We start from the raw sequence: 22,169 nt of genomic DNA, 5'->3' as shown, positions 1-22,169 counted from the left end.
TTTCAAACAATAACATTTCTTATAGCATAAAATTATATAGTTACAAATGACACAAGAATTGTCCTAATGTCCAAATTTGCTGCACAGCAGTATTAACTTATCATAATCTATATTTAAATACTATGACATACATTACCAGAATGAACGAATTAAGATAATTTGTTGAATACGTAATGAAGAGAACATTTATCATTAAGTTAAACTTGCACCCCCATCCTTTACAACGTCCTCGATCTTTGAAATGACCAATTCGATTAAAATTTTTCTAAAAGAAGAAAATTAAATTTATGTTAAAATTAAACAATGAAAATATCCATGAAAAAGAATATCGCTTTGTCTTGTTTGAAATTTGGTAAAATAATATTTGTTAGCTATAAATTTAAAAAGTACTAAGCCCTTAATAACCGATCCCGAGGTCTTTACGGAGAAATAATGGACCGAGGTGTTTTTGTACAGACCGAGCCCGTAGAGCGAGGTTTGTACAAAAAGACAGAGTTCCGATATTTCTCAGTAAAGACCGAGAAAGCGAGGTTATTAAAAGGATTGTTATATGGCATTATTTGAACTGAAACGAAGCTTGCTTTATTTCTCGTCCTTGCTGTTTTTACGGTTTGATTTTCACTTTGCTAGTTTTCGTCCATAAAAAATAAATCGTTTCAAATTGTATCGTCTGGATAGTTAAACTGTTTTCCAAGTATTTTTCTTTCGAATCACATTCGTAAATGGTTTTTTGTTTCGTTTATATTGCGTTTTGCTGTTTGCATTAGGAAGTTTGTTTACACTTGACTGTAAAATTACGCGTTTTGGACCGTGGTCGATTACGGAAAAATAATGGACCGGCAAAAATGTTTCTGAGCCAATCAAAGCGCACCATTTTGCCGGAGGTGACGCTTGCCATTACATTTCTAAACACCTTAAAGACAAATCCATTGGAAAGATTATATTCTTTAGAAAATATAAACCAATAGTGTTTTTCTAAATGAAATTTGAATTTAAAATTGAGAAGCTATAACTTATTTCGACGTACACGGCATCCGCTATTGATAACGCTTGTCAATGAGCTTTATTAGAAGTTGTTATATTGTTTTTTCATTCCAACACAAACTACAGATACTAAGTGCAGTAATGACATTTATATTAGCTTATTTTAAATCTGCTCACTTACTGTTTTGACACCATCGACCTGCAAATCCAAACAAACATCTACAAGTAGGAACAAATCTTCTACGGCGTCTTCTTCTGCTTATGCATTTCATCCTACAAGATCCACCATTTTTGCAGGGATTTGGGAAACAGGTTTTAGGGATTTCTGTAAATAGATAAGAGAAAATATTTAAACAAGAGTATAGTTACTTGAATTTATAAACTTGGTTGCAATTATCAATAAATTTCTCTATCAAAATAATCATAACGAATAAAAGTAAATTAATTTTTTGCCAGTTACCTACGTATGCCTTACTTTATGCATATTTAAGAAAAGCAAATTTGCTTTCGCTAATAAAATAGTTTATTTTATTCATAATTCAACTCACCTTGCCAAGGTTTGAGATTCAATACCCTGCTTGAGTCGCAGACATTCTTGTAATTAGTAAGAAAAGCATCTCTTTGAACTGACACAACATCCACGTTGTTACAGACAACGTCAGACAGCTTACGTTGATTGATAGCTCTACGTTGACGAGATGTAAAAATGCCTCTCCTTTCATAGTAAAATCTGTCTCCGTCACGAACACGCTCGAATTGATCGATCACTAAACATGTAAAAGTCGGTCCAAGTATTGGATCTGGCAAGTCATCTGGTGTTTCATATCGTGAAAAGCGTTGTTTACTTCTGGGAATATGTGGAACAAAGCTTTTATCTCGTGGGTTTTCACCAATACCAGCAGGAAACACATCAGTATTTTGAGGTTTATCGTTGTAAACTTCTTTGAGACTTTTTAAAACTTCTGGTTTAAAGAGATCAGTGAGTTCATCAAAACTTTTTACATTAGAAAGATCAAGATTTGCAGGATACAATCCAGGATATTTACGTTGACATGTTGCTAAAATATCACTATAAAAACTTAGACCATGTTCACGTGCACGTTGCATGTTCAAAGCTGCAAGATTTAGACCCTCTCGACTGATTTCATCACGTTGAAACATTTCATTTGTAAGTCCTATTGCCATTTCATTGTCCATTTCTTGAGAAACATTGCCAACCAAACCAATAATCCAGCCATCAATTCCGTTGAGTTGAGCAAGTGTATTGTTAAAGAAAACTTGTCGCAGAGGGACTGGAGAGAATGGGAAAGGTTTGTAGTCACGTTTAAGAAAATCGAATTTAGGTCTGACTAGACTATGACCCAACCGAAATGCTATTGTAGAGAATTCATTAGAGATCCCTGGATCGATTTTAGGTCTGTATCGTTTGTACCGAGGCAAAGCATTTCTTCCTATGAGAATTGGCAGCCATTCCTTGAAGGTAATCTGCTGAACCAAGGCGCCAACAATTTTTCTTGCTTCCTGATAAATTTTCTCCTCGTCCCAGAAAGGATTGATGTTTCTTAGACCAGTTGCAATACGATTGTGTTCACGAACCCAGAGTGTATGCATAGCTGCTAAAGCTGCTTGTTCGTTAACACGAACGTCACCTGCTAAAAAACAAGATCCAAGATTCTCACAAAGGTTAAGAGGCTCACCCAATTGAGTGTTATCAATTGGAGGTAGATCATCACCAGAAGTTGCCAACAACGCACGATCATCTAAAATATAATTTAAACTTTCAATGTTTTTATATTAGCTAATGATTAATGATTACGTATGATTTGTTCATCACTTTCTAATTATTTCTTCTTTACGTTGAAATTTAAAGTACTCACTGGTATCACGAAGTCTGAGTGCTAGATTATCTGTTGAACCATAAATCATAGAGCCATCAATATATGCTGTATTTACATTGATTTGTTCTCGTGGCTCCAGTCGGTAACCATCAATTTGACATCTTGCTGCAGATCTAATCATTCTGATGCAAGATCTGTTATTTACTGGCAATATTGGAAAGCATGGATCGACAAAATCTGCTGCACTGCCATTGCAACTGTAGAAAAAGAATTTTAGAATGAGTCATGAAGTAATTTTGTTATATTTCATTTATTCATGAAATCATACTTCAGAGTGTTTAACAAAATTATGCTTGTTTTTTTTGCTAAAAACTACTTGTGTTCCAGCGAAATGGAACAATTTATAAAAGTAATAAACTTCAACATAATCTAATTTCAGATGTGTTCAATATTGTGATGGCACCTTATACATATTATTAACACTGGATTAATAAGTTTTTTTATTCGTTAGAAGATAAACTTTTCCTGATTTTTACTTCATGAGAATTGTAACGTATACTTACGGCACATCAGCACATATATCACCATTTTCAGATTCCGGTGCCAATGTTAAATCATGATCAAGAAACTGTCCCCATTGCATGAACAAATGTGTGATACCATCGCGGTTTGGTTGATTCTTGTTTTGAATTACAATGTATTGATCGGTCACATTGGATGGATTAGGTAGGTCTGGTGCATTAGGTTGATCTAGTCCTCCACCTGCAGGTTCACTCAGTCCTTCAGCATCAAAGTATTGAGCAGGAAGCAATCGTACAAACACACTGTCAGCTGCACCTCTTGTTGCATTTACTAAATTGTTACATGTTCCGTTTATCGTGCGATATCGAAATGTTTCTGGTCCACATTTTATATCTTTCACCTCTGGAATACATCCTGTCTCTTCTATTAAATCTTCAAGTGCCTTAGTGGATAATAATGCTTGAGGTCCAGCGTGAAATTGAGCATTTGGGTTGACTAAAACATTGAATTTGTTTATGTTGACTTGCATAATGTAGCAAAAATCAAATTTGGTAAACAACTACAAGCTTACGTGAGTAAGGAGAGTTCAAAGCTCCAGTTTATGTTTTATATAACAATCAATTTATTTGGATGATTTTATAAAAAAAATATATGTTTTACTAACTTGTATTTTTCATTTGCTTTACGGTCTCTTGATAAATATGGTTGAATTTAGAAGTTGCTAATGATGATTGTTTAACCCTCTGACTTTTGGTCGACATTAATATACTGTGAATTTTTTTTGGAAGAATGTAGTTTCGAGAAATAGGACGATAGGGATTGCTTGGTTTCACCTCCGACATTTTATACATGAGACGGTGCATTATACCATCGGCGATTCCTTCTTTAATCATAATCAAATTGATGTTGATTTTGTTAATGTTATTGTTTAGTTCGACGTTTATTTCATATTTATTTTTCCTATTAAATGGTATTGATCCTTGCAATGATTTCGCCAACTTGATTGTTCCTCTCATCTTATCATCCAGAATAAAAAACGCTGCAAATTTCACGTCGGTAATTTTAATGTTGAACTGCGAAATACCCATCGCATTCAATTTTGCCTTAAACACCATAGCACCTTCATCAGCGGACTCACTTATGATACAACTTTCGAAAAAGTCTGTAATAAGAAAATTTAAATGCATTACAAAACGAGAATAAACGACTTCATGTACTTTACAAGCTGTACAATATAGTTACCTTTTGCCTGGGTTATGTTGATGTAGGATATGAGCACCAATATCAACACAACTTTCATATTTCACTCAGTGTTGCAATATCTTGTGATTAATGAAATGATCTTCACTCTAAAAAAGTATCTTCTGTAGAAATGTTCCTTGTTCAACTAACCAACTCGTTATGACTTATTCGTCTATGTTCCTCGTCTTATATAGCCAAGGTATTGGTCGGTTACCGTTTTCTTCCTTATTGTGATTGTTTTGCCAATGGAACAAAATTTCTCTATGATCATACGCCCATCTAAGTTCCGTATAAACAATAGCATCTGTTTGAAAAAAACCGGTACTACTAAATATAGACATATTGCATGTTTAGCTAGTTGAGTGGCAAAACGTCATTGCTTTCACATTTATTTGTTGAGAGGCAGCACAGTGTAGTGAAAGTAAATATGTTTCCTATATCTTTGTAAAATTTTGCATTTCATTCAAACTACTCGTATTTCTTTTCTTTAAATTATTGTATTCTGATGAGTTTTTCTCTGGAAAAACAAAAGAGATTTCTTTGAGTTTAGCGTGTCTTCGTATAGCTACATTGGTGATTTTAGCTGTTTCAATTATCTTTTGACATGTATATTTTGTTATGATAATGTCGATGGATAAAGTGTTCAGTTTAATTGAGCAATTATGAAAGTATGAATGCAGAATTTAATAGAAATTCTAAGTAAAGTTCAGATTTTTGTAGAATAATATAACAAGTAACTGCAGTTTATTCCGTGTTGAGTGCACGCAAGTAAATCTTCTTCAACTTGAAGACCTTTTTTATATTGAAACGCAAGAGAAAAATTAGCGATAGATCAAGTCTTGATACATGGATACTTTAGAACATTTCAGTTCATAATAAAACGTTAATAAAATGATTTCAGGCATGCTACTCACGTGTATCAAACTTGTCCAAGCACGTGCCTCATTCCAGACAAAATGTAGGAAACCACTGATGTACAAAAAGTTACGTATTTTGAACTGGGAGCGGCATATTAAGGAAGCATATTTGTAAAATTAAATATTTTCTGTTTTCAAATACATTAGTGTTCTTTGAATAATTTTTGTAAAGTTCTTTTGCTTTTTTTTGAAATATTTTGCTTTAAAGACAAAGTCTTATAATTTGTATATATAGCTACAGCTTTTAGCTATATAATAAACACAGTGCAATAAAATTAATATACTCGTTGACTAAATCGGGCGAAACATCTCATTACTTAATTTTGGTTATCGTGTTTTAAAATCACTAAAATAAACTATTTTTTGTATTGCACTTATTGACAATAGTTTCACAAGAAAATCTGTGTTTTTATTTATTTTTGTAACAAATTATGTATACTTAGGGGCTGATTCAATGAGTAGCCGAGTAGCTGGGGATCCAGCCTAGCATTAAATGATTTTGGCAAATGGAAACGATTCAATACTCATCATCAGATAAATCTTCCCGCACAGTTTCACATAATTCTGATTTAATATCTAGGCAAAACATTTAAAATCAAAACCACCAATTCGGCCTAGTTTGAGAATTACAACAGAAATGACCTTGTGGCGCCTAACAAACAGTTGCCTCCTTTCAATGCCTCGAAATTATTTCAAGCCTTACTGAATCCCGGATTTGCGGGGGTTAAATAAACAGCTCCTCACATGAGTTTCAACTGAAAGTCTGTCGGCATTTGGTGAAATAAATAATATTTTAAAATATTAGAAAATTGGAAAAATATTTTCTCTCGTTTTAAATTATTTTGACAATATGACGAGCCTATTTCAAATACTCGAAACGGAAATGTTTGTTTAGTTTTAATGTTGTGGCTGATTTTGTCCTTAGTTTAAATTCGACATATTCAACTACACTGCATTTTGTCCACTTTCTGTTGATGTTCATTTAAAAATTACGTAAACCACTCAAGGTGTGTATTTCAATGCGATAATGTGCTTCCTTGTCAACAAATCACTCGTTTTTACAGTTTCGAAGGATGTATTTTGAATGAAATCTTTTTGTCTTCGCAAATTATATAACTATTAATTATGATATAAAGACTCTTACATCCTATTTTCCGCGTGCTGCGTTTTAGTTCCCCTTAGAAATTATTTTTAATCTTGCAATTAGCTAAACGCGTAAATTACAAAATCAATACATGGATTTTCTGAAGAATTTTCAAGGTAGGATTTAAACATCACAAAATTTATCCATATACGTTGGCTTATTGCTGTGACTACGGAAACGTAAGTGGTAATTCATAATTTTAGAGAATATTTTAACTAGAAAGCTTCTCATATAATGCTCTGATCGGGTGTTCTTCAACGTATAGTGAATAGTATAAAACAAATTCCGAAAAAGCAAGACATCTTGTGGTTGCAAAATATGCAGCAAAACAAGACGAGAAGTGAACTGTAAATTTTCGACTTTATTTTAAAGTCATCCTCAGACAGAATGATCACTTCTCGTCTTGTTTTGATGCATATTTTTCAATCTCAAAATGTCTTGCTTTTTCGGAATTTGCTTTATACTATATTTCTTTAAATTGTCGGCCGGTCATGGTTTTTGGTATGGTGGACAGAGTCAATGAACATTTAGAAACACTACATTTTGTCTCAGAAAGATTATTATAAACTGCGTTTTTAGTGCTTACTAGATATTTCTGTTTACAAAAACAAATAAATTCAGTTTAATGTAGAAAAAACGACCATATGCAACATACTGCAAAATAATGCAATACAATATAGTTAGATCAGCTCACGACTCTTTAATTCTAGATAGTAAGTACATGATGCTTTTTGTGGAATATTCACTAATATGGCAACGTATCTATAAACGCATCAATATATACTCTAAAGTATATACTTATCAATCTTGGCACGGCGTTATGTAATTTGCATGGCCATAGTAATTTTGCATACGTATAACAAAGTTTTAATCGTTTAATTGTGTCACACAAACACTTTCAATCATGCAGATGTAAGGAGATGTCGTCAATATATGGTAAGGATTGTTTAACTTGATTAAATTTTACACAGTTTTTCTTTGAGAATATTTTGAATGAAGTTTTATAATTCATCACATAATTTATCGAAAGTAGTTGGGATTTTGGTGATTGCTATTACTAATTTTTACTATGATTCTGTTTTGACGCTATTTTGAATAAAGCATTAACGCGATTAACTTGCACATAGTATTTTATATATCTGAGTTTTACAAATGGAGAACAAATGAACAATTGTAGGCAGCGTATATCACTTACTAATACAGTAATGCTGCATTAACAGACAATCTTTGGGTTAGTTAAAGTTGTTAAATTTATACCTAATTTTCTGGACATCCTGACACACCATAATATATTCACAACTAAAACAAAGGACAAAAAAGCTGAGATTATATAAAGCAACACACTCTAATAATATCAACATCATATATCATACTATAATCTCTGCTTTAGCATTGAGCACTCTATCTATACGATTATGTTTGCGCTAGCTACTACAGCTATCACTACAATAATCTTTTACTTATATATGTATTATTTATATATATTTATATTTGTAAAGTTCGTTTCGTGTTTAAACGTAAAGGTAGATCCTGCATTATAGTTCCATTCATTTTAGTATTTACGTGGAAGTGTTACAAAATGAGTGAGTCAAACTTTATTTATCAAATCGTAATTCATTATTATTGAAACGTGTTCAAAGGAACTATAACTTTTGCTTGACAATGGCTACAAGGAACGATTTTTATGTTGTGAAGACTACTGTGAAATACTGGTGAGCCATGAACTTTTGATTGCCTTGAGACGAAATTCTGCCAAATGAAAGACACTAAAGATAAAGTAGAAGATACATTAAAGATAAACGTCCTTCAATGAAGTCAACTTAGTAAAGTCTTCATATAATATTGTTGACGGGGGTTGACGCAAAATTGCAGATCAATTGCAGATACGATTAATCTTTTGTCTTGAGCACCAAGAAAAACAACGACATATAGTGCCATACATTTATAGGCCATAGTATATTAAATACCATGTACTTGTGGTTATATTGAACTGCAAATTGCAAAACAAAGGTAAAAGGTTCAAAACTACTGTATTTTCTATGAAATAACTACTAATGTTCAAGCTCTATCTTAAATTTATTAAAATAATTAATATTTTTCAATTAAATATTTATCTTTCCAGACTACCCATAATTTTACTGCTCGATAATGAAAGGATCTTTGAGCGATGCTTTGTCAGTGTAAACTTCGGGAAGATGAGATCTTTAACGTCTCTTGTAGGATGATGGTGAACAATAGTGTGGTTTAGACATTGGTTACTGAGATATTTTGATGCTTTCTGCAAAAAAACTTTTCTTTATTGCTGAACAGTAACGTGGTTTAAGAATTGCTGCCTGAGAAACGCTGGTGCTTCAGTCTGAAAAGAACTACGTTTCATTGCATTTTATTTAGCTGATCTCTATCTAGTTAATAACAGGAAATGTGAATAATTGCAATGAAAATTTCATGCAGGATCGGGTTATCGCCATTGCCCTAACTAATGCAGGAGAGGATCCTGGAGATTATGAAAGAAGGGGCTGAACTCTTTGAATTAGTTTGAAAACTGAAACTCAGATATATTATTCAATTTTCTTGGGTTTTTGTCTAGCAAAAGGGGTGGGGGTGGGCAGCTTCAACCCTGCTAATGTGCTTACAATTGCCATTTGATATATGCAAGAAACGTTCACCGTTTCAATAAAAAAACCCTAAACTGGCCAGTTATTTCTTTGATATTAGCCAAGTATTGAGCTGTTAACGATTTTAATTCTTCTGTTGCTTGATAAGGCAACGTAGCTGCATGGTTGCATTTTATATATATGTGCAAAAAAAACATAACATACAACGTGAATAAATTTATTGAAAAATATAATCTTTTTATATGGAAATATAAAAAGTTTATTCAGAATGAATGCGTTTTTGAAACACAAACATCCTTATACCGATGTGATAAATAATCATGGGATATTATTTTACTAGGTATGAAAATTCATTGTCTGTGAATATAAATTCAGCCTGTAGTTCTAAAGTAAACATTGATTAGTAGTTAGTTTAAGACAATTAAAAACGACTTAAAGCAAAAAATCCAGTTAGTTTTCACACTCTTCAGTTCTCACTTAATGGCAACAGCTCGGTGATTCTAAGAAAAAAAAAATATTAAACTTGAGTTCATTCAGTCTCATACAAGACTTTTTATTTGCAGAATTAAAACATATGAAGATGTTTTGATTATATGTCACATTATAACAATATAAATGCAAAACAGGCAAGAGACATATAGCTTTAATAAAGTCACTATTTTAAAAATTGTAAGTACGTACCTCGCCATGGTCTAATATTCAGTCGCCTTGTTCTATCGCAAACTTCTTTACGTCCTTTTGCAAAGAAAGCTTTTTGCTGAACTGATATAACATCAATGTTGTCGCAAATTACATCTGACAACTCACGAGCTTCTATTGCTTTTCGCTGAGCATCCGTAAATCCTTCTGGCAATGGATTTGTGTAAAAGAATCTATCCCCTTGTCTTAACCGATCAAATTGATCTTTGACGATACAAGTAAAGGTAGGTCCTAGAATTGGGCTTTCATTTGCTGAAGAAATACGCGGTTTTTCACCAATGCCAGCTGCAAACACATCAGTATTTTGAGGTCGATTATTATAAACTGATTTAAGACTTTGCAGTACTTCTGGTTCAAAAAGTACACTAATATCGTCAAAACTTCTCACACGAGAGAGATCAAGTTCGCTGGGATACAAAAAGGGATAACGCCGCTGACATCTTCTTAGAAATGCGCTATAAAAACGTAGGCCATGTTCACGTGCACGTTGCATGTTCAATGCAGCAAGATTTAGACCTTCTCGGCTGATTTCATCACGCTGGAACAATTCATTTGTGAGACCAATCGCCATTTCATTGTCCATTTCTTGAGAAACATTGCCAACCATTCCAATCAACCAGCCATCAATCCCGTTGACTTGAGCCAGTGTATTATTAAAGAAAAGTTCGCGCAGGGGGACTGGAGAGAACGGAAAAGATTCATAGTCTCTTTTGAGAAATTCAAACTTCGGTCTGATCAAACTATGTCCTAACCTAAATGCTATTGTAGCAAACTCGTTAGATATAGAAGCATTTACTCTGGGGTCATATCTGATGTTTGAATCTAATACATCAGTTCCAATCAGAATTGGTAACCATTCTTCATATGTTATATGTTGAATCAAAGCCCCAACAATTTTTCTTGCTTCCTGATAGATTTTTTCTGAGTACCAATGTGGATTTATTCTTGAAAGACGTCTTGCAATACGATTGTGTTCACGAACCCAGAGTGTATGCATAGCTGCTAAAGCTGCTTGTTCGTTTATTCGGTTATCACCTGCGAGGAAACAAGATCCAAGATTCTCGCAAAGGCTAAGTGGCTCACCTAATTGACTGTTGTCAATTGGAGGAAGATTATCACCAGAAGTTGCCAGAAACCTAAGATTTCCTAAAAAACAAATACAAAAGAATTATTGGACTTTTATGAATTTTAGCAAACTTTTAGAGGCAGTTTTATAAAAGTGTCTGTTTTTGTTATTTGAAAGAATGTTGTTTTTGTTATTCTTACTTATACTTTGCATGTTTGGCAATGTTTTACATATCCTTACCGGCATCACGAACTGCTTCTTCAACGCTTTCTGATGACCCATAAACCATAGATGCATCAAGATATGCAGTATTTACATTAATCTGCTCACGTGGTGTAGCTTTCTTAAAATCACATCTTGCCGCAGATCTAATTAATCGAATACATGGTCTTTGTCCAAAAGGCAAAATTGGGAAGCATGGATCAACAAAATCTTCTGCACTACCATCGCACCTGAAATTTAAGAGTATGAGAAAATAAACAATTTGTTTTGTTTAACAAAAGTTTTCAAGTAAAAAAACAGATCATTTTACATACGGTATATTTTCACATATGTCACCATTCTCAGATTCCGGTGCTAATGTTAAATCATGGTCAATAAACTGTCCCCATTGCATGAACAAATGCGTGATACCATCGCGGTTTGGTTGATTTTTATCTTGAATGACGATGTACTCATCTGTTACTTTGGAAGGATTAGGTAGGTTTGGTGCATTAGGTTGATTTAAACCTCCACCTGCCGGCTCATTCAGTCCTTCAGCATCAAAGTATCGAGCACGAAACATGCGGGAAAAAATAGTATCAGCTGCACCTTGTGTTGGATTATCTAAATTGTTACATGTTCCATCTATCGATCGATAAGCTTGATTTGCTTCGCATTGAATATTTGAAATCTCTGGAATGCAACCAGTCTCTTCTATTAGTTCTTCAAGACGCTCTTCTGAAAACATACCCTCAGGACCCACATAAATTTCAGCGGTCTCGTCAACTGAAATAAAATTCTTTGATTGAAATTTCATTTTTTTACATGATACAGATAAAATTTTCCAAATTTTCTGCATAATATAAATATATTTATAATAAGTATTAAAAGTATTAAAATTATAATATCTTACCCTCCGTTTTGATCAGTTTTTCAGCCTCTTTGCACACCTGATTAAACTTGCATGAAGCCAGTGAGTTCGCTCTTGTCCATCTGCTCCTTGTTGCCATAAGGATGCTATGCAATTTTTTTGGTAATCTGAAGTTTTGTCCAGTGGGTCGGAAAGGATTACTTAGTTTTACTTTATCCATTACAGACAAAGCTTTTTTAAGCAAACTATTGGCGTAGCCTGCTTTCAAAACATACACCACAAGATTGATCTTATCAAGAAGTATATCATTTCTTATGTGCCTTAGCTCACAGGTTATTCTGAAGGTTCTTTCGGAACCAAATGGAATGAGACCAAAAAGTGTCTTATTTAATACAATTATTCCATTTATATTATCGCCAAGTACAAGAACTGCCCGGAATCTTCCATCGGTAACTAAAAGCTGGAACGCAGCGCCAGTTGTTGCTCTGAATTTCGACTTAAACACGCCAGTTAGAAGCGGTGTCTTTTCACTGATGATCGATTTTAAAAAAAAGTCTGAAAGAAAAGAAAATCTTGTTAAATCTTTGAAGGATAATATCTACGTTGTTCATAATTTTTTTCATCTAGCAATCAATATTAAAATGGGTATTTTCTAGATAAAAAAGTGTAGATAAAATTGTAGCAAGTAATTAATTGAAATCGCATGTACTAAATATAAACAAAAAGTCGTCTTTTTCAGTCTTCTAAATCACCTGCCTTCATTGTGAAGTAAAGATTTTAATTTCAACTTATATAGAAACTTTGTAGAGATCAGGAAAAAATAGCATTTTCATACGGTTGGTACTTGGTAAAACAAAATATAGCTATTTTTGGAAAAGGGCATCAACTTCAAACAGATTTGGCCATGAAACATAACGGCTAGATGTCTCTAAACAAGCATTTACTGTTTAAGGAAGAATATTTGTCGTTTGCTCCATTGATAAGATGTTTGAAGCAGTCTTGGTTTCTTACCTGTAGCTTGACATGTAGAAATGTACAAGACCAACAATAATATCAATTTAGTCGTCATTTTCGTAAGCTACAGCTGAACAGTTGAGTTGCTTGATCAGTAAGCTTGCTCTATCTCAGTCACCGATTCACTTGATCTTATATATCCTTGCTGGTAATCGGTAATTACTTTAATCTCTAAGGAGAATTTTGCGTTGGAATGTCTTAATATCAAAATCTTTGCATGTGTCATTAAACTCCCCCAGAAAAATTAAGATACCGACAGTTAATTGTTCACGAAAATTTTTGCTTGTATACAGAGACGCACGATCAGAAAGATTTAAAAAAACATCTAGCGATTTTAAGAAGATGGGTATAGTTTTGCAAGAAATTTTATCATAAGATAAAATCTCACAAAAATATCTTTATTGCTAATACCTGACAGAAATATTATTGGAATTTGAATCCCTCTAATATTATATATGACATATAAAAATCTTGCATTATATTTTATATTATTGGAGTTTTAAGGTCAAATATATTGAAACGTTTTGTTATTAATATAGCGAAGAAAACTTTGAAGGTATGTCTAAGGTTGAGAGCATTATTTCTTTATTGTGAGAATTAGCCTGTAACAAAGCTTTTATCGTTACGTGTTTTTGTGTAATACATTGTGCATTGAAACTATCGTCATTTTGTTTTCTTTAATCTATGTTGATTGTAATGGTTTAGTTACATTGTTAATATGGAAGTTTGCCAAATATTCTAGACTATCTTGTGCATAATATTTTTTCAGTATCTGATACAGAATGAAAATGGATTGTGCTTACGACGTAATTATTTTGCCCACTAATGTAGACACTTCACGGGTAGGGATACTTTGGGTTTTTTGTTCAGACTACTTTCACCATAGTAATCCTCAAAAAAGGAGGTTTATGGAGCCCAGTATAAAAGTTAGTATTTCCTTAAAAATGATATATCTGAAAACACAACACGTTTGCCAACACAAATTCTTCACATGTGGCACACAAAATCTTCACGTGTACACTTCATAATTCCGAAGTGTTTTACGACTATTATAATAATCTTTAAATAGGCATTCGCCTCCCACAAATGGCAGGAAATGGCTACTCAAATAGAGTGATAATTTGTTTAACAGTTTTACCATGGCCTGTTGGTCTCAGTGAGTTGTATTATTACAAGACATATAAATTGTTAAAGATTTTTGCTCAAGATTATTAAATTACTTATTGAAATTGCTTGCTCGATTGTTGCAAGGACGACCATTTTATTGAATTTATAGCGTTTATCAATGAACTTCAATTCTTAAAAAAGCATTCATTTTAACTGCGATTATTTGATGTAAATGTACGTTAAGATTAGAGTCAAATTTATATTTAAACTTTGCATGTTATCTTTGTCCATCACTAAGGCGTATTTTATGCTCTTTTTTAATGATAAATGTCTCCAAAATTCAGTGCATACTGACACACTCTCAAAACCCTTAGAAAAATTTTCCTTCGTTGTTTTGAAGACTTATATTATACTTGAGAAAGACTAAGCGTGCCGGAAGACGTCAATTAGTCAAGTTTAGATTAACAAAATCTACCAAAACAGGTAATGTTGTTTTTAAAATGCCCATTATTGATTCCGGTAGCTTTATCGTTTTGTCAAACATGTGTATTAAGATCTCGTCTATGGAGGTTTAATATTTAAAATTTATTTTTGCTAAACAATTATAGTTAAATATAGTTGTCCTGCGTAGCAAACCTTTGTTGTTATATAACTGAAAAATCTTCTGTGTTACATAACTCAACACTGAAGTTTCACTTAGCAAAAATAGCAATTTCTAAATTATATAATTTTCACTTTAATGCTTAACATTCGTGGGTTCCTCGGTGCTCTAATGAACATTAGTTTTTTTATTGATGTCCAAAATAAAATAACGGAAACAAGATATGACGTTTTTGTTTTGTCATCTGTACCACGCAAGGCTACACGATCCCATACCACGCTTAAGTATGAAGTTTGTATATACTGTTTGTTAGATCAACAACATAATAAAACATTTATGTTTACAAAGTACTCTTTCTTTACGCTAGGTAAAAGATATAAACCTGTTACACTCAACGCTTACCAATTTTTTTCTCAGTAAAGTTTTTTCGGTGCTTTTTCAAAATAAGAAAAAACATGCATATGATATAAGCAACTCACACAGAGAAATATATATACCCACTGAAGTATTTGGGTAAAAGGGATGTTATGGTTTTTGTGATTATAAGCATCAGAACAGGAACTTTTTAATCAATATAGACCATTAATTCATCATATAGAGCATAATAAAAGTTGCAATTTATAGCTAGCTAAAGCTGTTTAAATTGCCCGTCACAGGATGATCGTTTATGTGTCTAGCAAAATATACCAATGCTAAACATGTACAAGTTTCAATTTCTCGTCTATGGAGGATTAATATTTAAAACTTTATTGTTTTGCTAAATAATTACAGTTAAATATAGTTGTCTTGTGTAGCAAACCTTTGTTGTTATATAACTTCAAAGTCTTCTGTGTTACATAACTCAACACTGAAGTTTCAGTTAGAAAAAATAGCAACTTCTAAATTATATAATTTTCGCTTTATCGCTTAACATTTGTGGGTTCTTCGGCGCTCTAATGAACATTAATTTTTTTATTGATGTCCAAAACAAAATAACGGAAACAAGATATGACGTTTTTGTTTTGTCATTTTTTTGTACCACGCAAGGCTACACGACCCATACCACGCTTAAGTATGAAGTATGTATATACTGTTTGTTAGATCAACAACATGATAAAACAATTATGTTTACAAAGTACTTTGAAAGTTTGTCTTTCTTTACGCTAGGTAAAAGATATAAACCTGTTACACTCAATGTTTACCAATTTTTTTCTCAGTAAACATTTTTCGATGATTTTTTAAAATAAGAAAAAACATGCATGTGACATAAGCAACTCACACAGAGAAACAAGAGTGCTGCTCAGAAAAGTATATTGCAGTTGGAAATTACATTTGTAGCTATTTACAAACCTTGAATTTATTCAATCACAACTTAAATTATATTCATATCAATTTAAAATATTGACAGTTTAATGCTCACCGATTGCTATGATTTAGTTTATAGCGCTTACTGATACACATTCATAATTTCCTATCATTTTTGTAGAGTTTGTCATGTTCTAGATTACAACTAACTTAACATTCATTTTAATTTTAAGGAATTTGTTTGTCAAAGGAATTGATTAATGCTCAATGAATAACGTTATATAGGTCTACCATAAATGCTTTATTTGAAGATTAAATATGAGAGTCCATTTGGCTGTAGTTCTGAACATTACACTTGTGAGAAAAATGGACAAATTCAAGTCTTAAAGTTTAACAGAAATTTTCCCTCTTTAGATAGATTTTTGTCCCTCTGTTACGGATGTTTGCATTGTTTTTCGGAAACACATTTTGTCTGCATCTGTTCAAATGAAACCAACTAATCACAATGGAGTATGAAAGCAGATCATGATGGGGTTTCAATGATCTTCTCACAAAACATCATTGCAAACACAAATATAAGTACTTTAACGATGAACAAAGGTTTTAATAACATTCAACAAAGCCAAACCACATGTCAACAACATCAAACTACGAATTTCAAGTCCATTTCATTTCGTGATGTTTGATTAAAGAACGCAGTTCTGATACAAGTGTAAGTTATTATATTTATATTTATATTTATATTTATATTTTAATATTTTATTTGTATTTATATTCATATTTATTCATGACACCCACATCATTTGCGCGTTTTCATTAGCCTAAATTATTAGTATAATCTTTGAAAATACTCAATACATATAAGTACATTCACTTGGCTTGCCTCGAGTATTCGGTCATTATATGATATGTGTGTTTTTTACAAGTTTGTAGATGTAGATCGTCCAGGTTCGTACAGTCCTGAGAAGGACTGTTTTTGTTGTTGTTGACTGACGTTTCGACAACCTTAGCGGTAGTCATCTTAAGAGTCAAATGAGGAGTAAACGTCAGGTTAGCAGTATTTGTTATCTGGTTCTTACGTCATTGTATTGTGTGTACAGGAAATGTTTGGGTGTTAATTGTGTATTTTAACTGTGGATTAGTGTGAAGTGTAATGTTTTTAGTTGATCGTTTGTTTGTATTGTGAATAAGTCGTTTGTAAAGTGCCGGTAATTGCTGTGATCTGTTCAGGGGGGTTTGTTCCAAGTTGATATATCAACTTTCTAATGTAAGCCATTGTTTATAGTCAGTGCTGTATGTAATGCATTTTGCCGAGTCCCAGTCAATGTTGTGCTTTGTGGGTCGGTAATGTTCGGCAATGTGATTAGTTTTGTCTTGTTTCTTTGTAGCTCGTTTATGTTCAGTAAGTCTTATGTTTAAGTTCCTGCCAGTTTCCCCGATACCAACGTTTGAGATAGTTGTTTTTGTTGTGTAGAGCGTCCAGTGAATCACAAATGATTTGCGCACGTCTTGTTAATATTCTGATTGTGGTGTCTTTGCGTGATGTAGGGTTGTAAGATGATTGGTCTAGTAGTCGGTCAGTGTGTGTTGGTTTGTGATAAACTGTTATTCGTAGTTTGTGATTGTCCTGTTTTATCAAACAGTCGAGAGAAGGAAGTGTTCCGTTTTCTTCGACATCTCTGGTAAATTGTATGTGGCTGTTCTGTTTGTTGATGTGAGTGTGAAAATTCATCAATCTCGTCCGCATGTAGTGCTGTGATTGTGTCATCTACGTAGCGGAAACAAAAAGGTAGTGCATGTTTGTAAGTCGTGAGCGCCCGTTCCTCTATATATTGCATTACAATTTCAGCAACTACAACAGAAACGGGTGAGCCCATTGCTGTACCATGTAATTGTTTGTAGTGTGTACCTTTGTACTGGAAGTAAGTCGAGGTGAAGCAGAGCTCCAGTAGCTCCATAATGTCTTCTGTCGGTAATGGCAGTACGTCCGTGGTGTTTGTAATGAGGGTTTTTGTACAAATGAGTGCCAGATTAAGTGGAATACTAATGAACAATGATTTCACTTCAAAAGACACTAGTATATAGTTGTCCGGTATTTGTATAGTGCTTAATTTTTTAATGAAATTTTCAGTGGATTGTAGCTTGTGTTTTGATTTGCTTGTAAGGGGTTGCAGTATGTAAGCCAAGTAGTTTGAGAGTTCGTAAGTAGGCGAACCACAGAATGATACAATTGGTCGCATGGGTATTTTTGGTTTGTGAAGTTTTGGTAGTCCGTATAGTCTGGGTGATCGTGGTACTGAAGATCTAAGTCGATGGTAAATACGTTCAGATGTAATGTTAGATTTTCTCATAGAGAAGATCTTGCTGTTAAGTTTGCGTACTAGTGATGGTGTTGGGTCTCGTTTGAGTTGTTCGTACGTTTGTCTGTCGCTAACAAGGGTTTCCATTTTGTCAAAGTAATCATTCCTGTCCATGAACACAGTCACGTGTCCTTTGTCTGCTGGTAAAATGACGATGTTGTTGTCGTGTTTTAGTCGTTTGAGTGCATGTTGCTCGTCCTTTGTCAAGTTGTTGTCACGTATAGAGGTAAAAAACAAGGATTTGAACCTGGGAAGGCACCTGAGCACCGCACCAACCACTATACCTCTCATCCAGACGAGAGACAGTCGCTGGAAACAGTTGGAAATTGGAAATTATATTCAAATCGGGAAACATTACATGCCGGGCGGGAACTATTATTCCTCAACGAAAATGGTCGATAACCACAAAAATAAGACCATGCTGGAGATGTACAATGGAGATGTATAAACGCGCCCGCGCACACGAGTGCCATAGACCATTTAATAACATGGCGGATAAATCATCAGTGGTATGTTTCACTGCAGTAAAGAGGCATATACAACCACAAATACAACCATCCGACTGGTGCAGCCTAAATAAGACATTTCAGGCTTTAATTTAGTTCATTTTTAAAATTTCATGTATGAGAACAATATTTCTTCGTGCATCCATGTTTTTTAGGAGTTTGCAACATCAAACGTTCGAATCAAGGCACCACAACCGACCAACAGGGTTCACTCAGTACTCATAAATATCTATGTGAGAAGTCTGACTCGGAGATTGGTACTTAGACTAATTATAGTCTAGTATTGTTAATTCAAGAACACAGTACTGGACTACTGGTTTTTGTTAATTGGGATATTTTTGGATTACATCTGCTAAATCTATCAATTTAGAAATAAATTCAGACGCTCATATGAGTTCTTTTACAATAACGTTGGGAGGAAAGGGAACACACGAATCGATGATATGGTATGAATTTTGAAAGTGTTCTTTTTATTATTTGTAGTTGCACAAATTCATATTAATTTACATTCATTGTTAATTGTGCTCAAATATTAATTATGTGTTCAACTTTATTTATGCCCACAAAATTTGTGTAGGAAAAAACAATTGTTCTGAAAACATTTTCCAGTTTGAAGTCTGTGTTCTCTATTTCCTTCAATAACAATGTCATATATCATTATATGTTAATAGAATAGCAGTGTGTCATATGAATGTCGATTTTTTGAGCAAGAAAGTGAATTGGGTGATTTGGTTTACATGTATTGTATAAATATGTAGATGGAAAAATATATTATGTTCATGGTTTTTCTCTCATTTATATGTAGAATGAACAAAGTGAACATATTGCTAACAGCTATGACAAGCACCAAGAGTTAAGCACCAAAACACAAGTTTGTAATGTACATATTGACATTGTTTCTCATAAAAAGTCATTGGAGATAGTTATATGTATGAGTGCTTTCAATTGAAGTAAATGAAAAATTTTGAAGTAATTTAAAGAAGGCATGTATTATTTTAACTCATATTAAAAGTATGCACATATTTTAAATTTAATAATGTTCTTTATTTTGTAGGATTTGGTGCCATCTTGAGGTAGTATTTGTTCTTGTGGTTCAGAGTGGAATAGACGTTCTATTCAAGATGAATGGTTGTACCTAGACTTGTGTTCAGTTGCATGCTTTTATTCAATCTATGATGTGAAAGGTAAGCTCTGATTTGCTACAGGTTGCAATTCACTTCATAATTATTTGACTTAAATAAATTATTTAGTGTGTAGTAGACCTTGCTCCTCATGTGCTACGAAAAAGCACTATGAAGGCGTTGAAGACAGGATTGTATGGTTCGGATCATATGCAATATCTCTTGCCGTTCCAAAAGATTGCATTCGACTTTTCATAACGTCCAGGTACTTTTTTATGAAAATGTCCCAAAGCATTAGTAGCTACGTTTTTCCATTATTTAGTTTCTTGTGCAAATATTATGTTTCATATGTACAAAGGCAAGTGTCTTCGGGTAATTTTAATTTCCCAACTCTAGGAATACAGAAAATTTTCTTACCAAATAATTTAAGAGAATCTAATACTGGATTGCTCATATCTTGCAAGATCTTGCATCTTGATTTTGAAATGCTTTATGTACGCTTAGGTACGTAATAAATTGGACAGCTGTCTCTATGCTATCAAAAGAATTCCTTTGAATCCAAAAAGTGTGCTGTTTAATCGCAAACTTACTTGAGAAGAGAAGTTACTTTCTAGATTGAATCATGAAAATATTCTAAGGTAAAAAGAAATTTATCATCCAAAATTAATCAAAATTTTATAACATAATGGTTCAAAGCGAGGTTCAATTTAGACGATACAAATTTCTTGGCTTATTAAATGTTATCTTTGTAGAAACTATTATAACAACCATGGTTATTTATGCCAAAAACTGGCATATTTCTATTTCTATATTCTTCTAGGCAATACAACAAGTGACGATCTCTTCCAGCCTGGACGGCTGTCTCTATGCGATCAAAAGAATTCCTAATAATCCGAAAAGTGTACTGTTTAATCGCAAAATTACTCGAGAAGAGAAGTTACTTTCTGGATTGAATCATAAAAATATTGTAAGGTAAGAAGAAATTTATCATCCAAAATTAATCAAAATTTTATAACATAATGGTTCAAAGCGAGGTTCAATTTAGACGATACAAATTTCTTGGCTTATTAAATATTATCTTTGTAGAAACTATTATAAGAAGGTAGATAATCCCTTTTTTCAATAAAGCCCATGGATGCTTTCGTTCATAATGAAAGAGTCATATTGTATAAGCAGGCTCTCGTTCATCACGAGAGAGTTATGAGAAAGTTACATTGTAAAAGGTAACAACTAAAAAACGTATAAACATGCTTAGAGTCGGTTTAAGTTTTGAGTCGAAATGGCAGAAGTTGTTTGAACGTTTGCAGTATCCTTGGATGTTCAAGTTTTCTTTTTGAGATGAATTCTTTTAAAGAAAAAAGACAAATTTTGAAAATATGAAAATCCCGTTTTCGTCCATGCCTCCGATACCCCGAGATATTTGAGTACTAGCGCGTCTCATGTTAATTAAGTGAACCAGATAATCCTGTCAGTCATGAAGCCCATGAATGGTTTGCTCGTGTTACGCGAGAAACAGTAAATGAGAGAGTTAAATCAGAAAGATATAAACCAATAAAAATTGTATAAAACATGTTTAAGGTTGTCTTGATTTATAAGTGCAAGAAAAAGGCACAGTGTCAGAAGAAGTTATTGAAACATTGCTTGGTTTATTTTATGAACATTGGTTTATTTTGTAAACAAAAAGATAAAATTCAAAAGCAAAAAAACCCCGTTTTCGGTCCATGCTTCCCGATACCTCGTTATAAGTAAGGCACTAGAACACCGCATGTTAACATTTCGGTAGGAGATTTCGGCCTCCACGCTATCCTACTTGGAGATGCCAATACGTGGCAAGCTTCCGCCCGTCAGACCCCGAGATCACCTGCAATAGGCTTTGCTCGGGGTCTGGGTCCCTAAGCCACTGCATACTGTATCGCACCCAGCTTCCACTGCTAGTTGACATCTACTATATAAAGTATTTACTTTATATATATATATATACACACAAATTCAAAGGCTTACAAAAGTTGTGGTATAATTGACATTGTTACTGCGCATGCCCAGATGATTTCTTTGATAATTTGCGACTAAGTGAATT

At 33.3% G+C, this 22,169-nt stretch overlaps 3 protein-coding genes across 5 annotated transcripts in view; 1 reads left to right on the top strand and 2 right to left on the bottom strand.

Moving 5' to 3' along the window:
- On the bottom strand, nt 1-4,746 carry LOC124440181 (eosinophil peroxidase-like). The gene is made up of 7 exons (XM_046990515.1): nt 4,587-4,746; nt 4,009-4,506; nt 3,386-3,839; nt 2,862-3,079; nt 1,533-2,744; nt 1,166-1,309; nt 1-265 (listed from the first exon to the last, which is right to left on the bottom strand). The coding sequence occupies exons 1-7, from the start codon at nt 4,642-4,644 to the stop codon at nt 255-257; spliced, it is 2,595 nt and encodes an 864-aa protein (XP_046846471.1). The 5' UTR covers nt 4,645-4,746; the 3' UTR covers nt 1-254.
- Nucleotides 4,747-9,463: 4,717 nt separating this feature from the next.
- On the bottom strand, nt 9,464-13,190 carry LOC124440184 (eosinophil peroxidase-like). The gene is made up of 6 exons (XM_046990519.1): nt 13,111-13,190; nt 12,142-12,654; nt 11,564-12,014; nt 11,268-11,479; nt 9,944-11,107; nt 9,464-9,762 (listed from the first exon to the last, which is right to left on the bottom strand). The coding sequence occupies exons 1-6, from the start codon at nt 13,166-13,168 to the stop codon at nt 9,740-9,742; spliced, it is 2,421 nt and encodes an 806-aa protein (XP_046846475.1). The 5' UTR covers nt 13,169-13,190; the 3' UTR covers nt 9,464-9,739.
- A 5,764-nt stretch (nt 13,191-18,954) lies between these two features.
- The window catches only part of LOC124440178 (fibrillin-2-like), a 47,777-nt gene continuing 44,562 nt past the window's right edge, over nt 18,955-22,169 (top strand). For 2 of the 3 annotated variants that reach the window (XR_006946591.1, XR_006946589.1), the window contains exons 1-7: nt 18,955-19,228; nt 19,342-19,417; nt 19,777-19,851; nt 20,026-20,155; nt 20,222-20,357; nt 20,597-20,730; nt 20,913-21,064. The gene's annotated coding sequence lies outside the window, so the exon portion shown is untranslated. The remainder of the gene's footprint in view (nt 19,229-19,341; nt 19,418-19,776; nt 19,852-20,025; nt 20,156-20,221; nt 20,358-20,596; nt 20,731-20,912; nt 21,065-22,169) is intronic. The other variant, XR_006946590.1, reaches the window with a different exon arrangement.

Source organism: Xenia sp. Carnegie-2017, unplaced genomic scaffold, assembly GCF_021976095.1.
Source record: "Xenia sp. Carnegie-2017 unplaced genomic scaffold, XeniaSp_v1 HiC_scaffold_2, whole genome shotgun sequence".
Lineage (NCBI taxonomy): Eukaryota > Metazoa > Cnidaria > Anthozoa > Malacalcyonacea > Xeniidae > Xenia > Xenia sp. Carnegie-2017.
The sequence above is the reverse complement of the archived record's forward strand: the minus strand, read 5'-3'. Positions and strand labels throughout refer to the sequence as shown.

Excerpts from the sequence above, each read along its gene's own strand:
- LOC124440181 (XM_046990515.1), bottom strand. The coding sequence starts at position 4,644 with ATGAAAGTTGTGTTGATATTGGTGCTCATATCCTACATCAACATAACC. Across the intron at positions 4,507-4,586 it reads CAACATAACCCAGGCAAAAG|ACTTTTTCGAAAGTTGTATC; the intron begins GTAACTATATTG and ends TTCTTATTACAG. Across the intron at positions 1,310-1,532 it reads GAATCTCAAACCTTGGCAAG|AAATCCCTAAAACCTGTTTC; the intron begins GTGAGTTGAATT and ends ATCTATTTACAG.
- LOC124440184 (XM_046990519.1), bottom strand. The coding sequence starts at position 13,168 with ATGACGACTAAATTGATATTATTGTTGGTCTTGTACATTTCTACATGT. Across the intron at positions 11,108-11,267 it reads AGAAGCAGTTCGTGATGCCG|GAAATCTTAGGTTTCTGGCA; the intron begins GTAAGGATATGT and ends TTTGTTTTTTAG. Across the intron at positions 9,763-9,943 it reads GAATATTAGACCATGGCGAG|AATCACCGAGCTGTTGCCAT; the intron begins GTACGTACTTAC and ends TTTTTTTCTTAG.